General features: G+C 35.6%; 1 protein-coding gene across 1 annotated transcript; it reads left to right on the top strand.

Moving 5' to 3' along the window:
• Positions 1-2,931: 2,931 nt before the first annotated feature.
• Positions 2,932-3,988, top strand: LOC141711105 (phylloplanin-like). The gene is made up of 2 exons (XM_074513543.1): positions 2,932-3,255; positions 3,455-3,988. The coding sequence occupies exons 1-2, from the start codon at positions 3,048-3,050 to the stop codon at positions 3,724-3,726; spliced, it is 480 nt and encodes a 159-aa protein (XP_074369644.1). The 5' UTR covers positions 2,932-3,047; the 3' UTR covers positions 3,727-3,988.
• The last annotated feature ends 238 nt before the right edge of the window (positions 3,989-4,226 follow it).

A 4,226-nucleotide genomic window follows, 5' to 3' on the forward strand; every position in this document is an offset into this window, starting at 1 on the left:
ACGATTTTGTTGGTTGCTCTGTTGTTCGAGTTATTAGAGAGTCGGGTCAAGTACTTGTGGCATACAGTGAAGGAGAAACCAAAAAGTACTTTTGGCATACAGTGGGGAATGAAGTGAGAGGGAGTGATGAGAAGAGGAATGATAGAGAGAGAAAACGATGAGAGAGAAGAGAGAGATGGAAATGATGAAAACTCGAAATAATATTTTTTTGTTTTGATATTGGTTTTTGAGACAAGAGACTGGGTATTTTTTGAATGTCACATATGAAGATGCAACAATTTGCAAGAAAGGCACCTACGTCGTAGGTGATAGGATTATTTATTTGTTCAGCGATTTTAGCGTTTACATGTGTTTACCGATTAATTGAGGATAGGTGAACAACTTAAAATCAGACTGAAAATTGTGTCCTGGGTCGAATTGAGGTTGCCGGAAAGTGACCGAAATCCGGCTAGATTTTTTTTAAACCCTGAAATACAAACTTATGACGATTTTTTTCTGTCGGAAATTACTAATTTACGACGTATAGTTGCGTCGTAAATTTATATATTATTTTATCAAAGGTGGGTCCCCTAAGAAAATATCCGACGATTACTCCGTCATAAGTACCTAACATACGACAGTATATTCTGTCATAAGTTACAACTTACGACAATATATTTCGTCGTAAGTATATTTATTATTTTATTGAGAATGTGGGCCCCTGCTTCCTAACTTCCGACGCAATTTTATTTTGTGACGCAAATCTGAACTTACTACTCGAGCAAAAATGACGATTTTTTTCCGTCGTAAATGGCTCAATTACGACGGTTTCAGTTCAAAAAAAACCGTCGTAAATGGACAGATTTGTTGTAGTGTTATTATTGTCCCTGGAGACTAAGAACTAAACCAAAGTATAGTTCAGTGTACACAAGATGACTATGATGACCTCAAGTCTAAGGATACTTGTACAACTATCACTATGTGAACATCTGCTGACACGTGAGTGAACTCCATCAGTTGTTCAGCTGTGTGAGTCATGTTCAGTGAACTTATTCTATAATAAGCACCTACATACTAGCTATAGTGTCACCACACAAATGTCTATGAGAACAGACATCCTTCATAATGAAGCAAGCATAGTATGTACCGATCTTTGCGGATTACTATTTACCAGTTAGTAAACCTACGACCAGGAAATATTTAAGTTCAGAGTTATCATCTTTTAGGTCTTATTATTATGATCTCATCATAATTCATAAAAAGCTTTACTCTAAACTATGGTATATCTTATTTAAACACTTAAATAGATAAAGCCCGCAATAAAACCAAAACAAGTCTTTTATTAATATCAATGAAATCAAAACAGATTACATAAAAGTTATTCCTAAATCATCATACATGATTGGACTTAGGACACATCTCTTTCATATTCCGGGTATAATCAAATCTCTATGCACTGTCTAGACCAAGAGAGTACTTATTTCATTACTGATATAGGGTTATATTGCAACATCATAATATCGTTTGGATTGATCAACGCCAGAGCTACATATTAGAGGTTGGTTAACATGATGTTCAAATAGTAGATTGGTAAGACCTTGGAGGTCTACGTGAACGATATGCTTGTAAAATCAAAAAAAGCCGTGGATCATGTTAAACATTTGAAAGAGATGTTTCAACATCAGGGTATTGCTCTTATGTATGGGGAAATCTGGTAACCTGGAGGAGTAAGAAACAACCAGTGGTTGCAAGAAGCACCGCAAAGGCAGAATTTAGATCCTTGGCACTCGGTATTTTTGAGGGCATATGGTTACGGAGATTGTTATGTGAACTAGGGATTCCTATAAAGAAGCCTATCAAGATGTTTTATGACAATCAAGCAGCTATGAGCATTGCAAAAGATCATGTACAACATGATCGAAAAAAACACATTGAGATAGATCGACATTTCATATTTGAGAAAGTTGATAACACCATTATGCAACTCATATACACTCCTAGCAGGTCCCAAGTTGTAGACATTCTGACTAAATCTCTTCCACGTACTATTTTCGAAGAATTAAGTGGCAAGTTGTGTATGCACAATATCTATCACCCACCTTGATAGGCACGGACTCCGCGAACGTCCCGCGCTGAGGAGGAGCGTGGAATTCCCTGAGCATAATTTAATCCGGGAGATAGTATAAGGAATAGATTAAATTATAATTGATTTTTAAATTTTGGCATTGATATTGAGAGATTCTTTTTATTAGATTGATTAGCATATTATAGGCCTGAATGTATGCCTTGATTATAACACTCAGTCCTATATATGTACCTTAGATATTATTTACAGAAATAAGAGAACTTATAATGTTTTTAAATTACCATGAAGGAACTAAAAATATAATACCTGTAAGTCTCTTGGCTGTAAAGATTGTGGGAGAACAAATTAAAAGTTGTTTTGTTTACATATGATATCACCCGTTAATAAACTCCCACTTTTTTTATTAGCCTAAATTTCAGGAAAGATATGCGTTCGATCATTATCATGTTAAATGCAATTGACTCCGTTAATTCAATCTTGATGGAAGGGATTTTTAGAACCTTTATTGTCAATAATTGGGCTTAATTGACCCCATTTTAACCATAATAGTTTATTTGCCCCTCCACTTAAATTGTATGGTGTTATTCGCTTCATAACCCTATATTAAAATCAAATCTGGTTTAAGCTTATGAAAGCGGAATACATAGTTGACACAGGACAGTACCGTTTATTTCTTTAAATAATAAAACTCATTATGATTTGACAAAAATCTATATTAAAATGAAAATTCAACCCTTACTACTTGCTCCCCGGGTCCCAACACAGCTGTATTTCTTTAGTGCAGCAATGGGGATATCTAAACCCACAAAAACAACCTTTTCCGTATGCATGCTTTGATCTCACAACACTATAAATAAGCTCTTCCGCGATCCTCCGATTCGCATCAAAACAATATTCTTCTTTCTCGTCAACAATCAGGGATCTGTTCATCTATACTCTGTGTAATCACTTAAAAGTTAGCTAGCTATATAGGGTACGTTCCATGGCTTCCTACACCAGCACCCTCTTCCTTATCGTCTGGGTTGCCATTTCTGCACTAATGGTGCCTCCCTCCACTGCCATAGACATTGGACTTTCGCCTGTTCCAAGTGTGACTGATGAGATCATAATTAGGGGAATCGTGTATTGTCAGATCAATGTTACTCTTTCACCCAATGGCACTGTCCCTGACAACACCCCAAGATTCCCCAGTGAGTATATACATGTTAATTTGTAAGTACTATATAATGCATGCATAATTATATAAGCTAAAAAGCACAAACCCTACTTTTCTTATATAAACTATAATCATGTTGGGAGACCATCTTTATATATAGAGAACCACCTTCAAAACTGATTATCTATGATTAGTATTGTTGACTAATACAAAACTGTATATGAAATGTGCAGATGCTACAGTACTGTTGCAGTGCGGAATTAGTGTTGTTGCAAATACAACAACAAATGAATTAGGGGTTTTTAACTTTCTTTTGAACCCTCTTCAAATCCTTCTCCAAAACCTTCCGCGTTGTAATATAGTTGTTGACACGCCGCTGGCTGAATGCAACGCCACCCTCCCCGGAAATGCAAAACTTGTAGCGGGCCTAATTCCAAGCACCACCGGTAGCAACGGTCTTCTCCGCATGTTCATCCCTTCTCTTTTCCGCTTGGTATTTAATTAGCCTATAAAAAGTGTGTATATACACACACACATGCATTGCTAATTAAATAAATAAACCTTAATAAAAGCCATCTGAATTGATCATAACGCAGTTATCAGTGTGTTTGTCTATAAAGTTTGTTAAGCTTCGTTATAGAGAGATCACCACAGATTGAAGTGTGTGTAACATTCTGTCATGTAGGAGATATATTTAGAGATATATATATACTCCTCTGTAATGAATAAGGTTTCTCTAATTATATATATGGTTATGCTTTGCTTAATTTTTTTACCTTAATATATAAAAACTTCCTCTGCAGAACACTAGCTATTTGCCAAGATTAAACTTATTAATGGTAAGCATTCCAATTTATAGTTGTAAATGGAAGTGCACGTTAAACAAACCAGAAATGCTCCGTCCACATAAAAGAATACAGAAATTTGTATAGAATGACTTGGCGGGATGAGTGTAGTGAATATTTAAGAACTTGTCAGTTCACTGTTATCATCTTACTTTAACTT

The sequence above is a fragment of the Apium graveolens genome, chromosome 3 (genome assembly GCF_009905375.1).
Source record: "Apium graveolens cultivar Ventura chromosome 3, ASM990537v1, whole genome shotgun sequence".
Lineage (NCBI taxonomy): Eukaryota > Viridiplantae > Streptophyta > Magnoliopsida > Apiales > Apiaceae > Apium > Apium graveolens.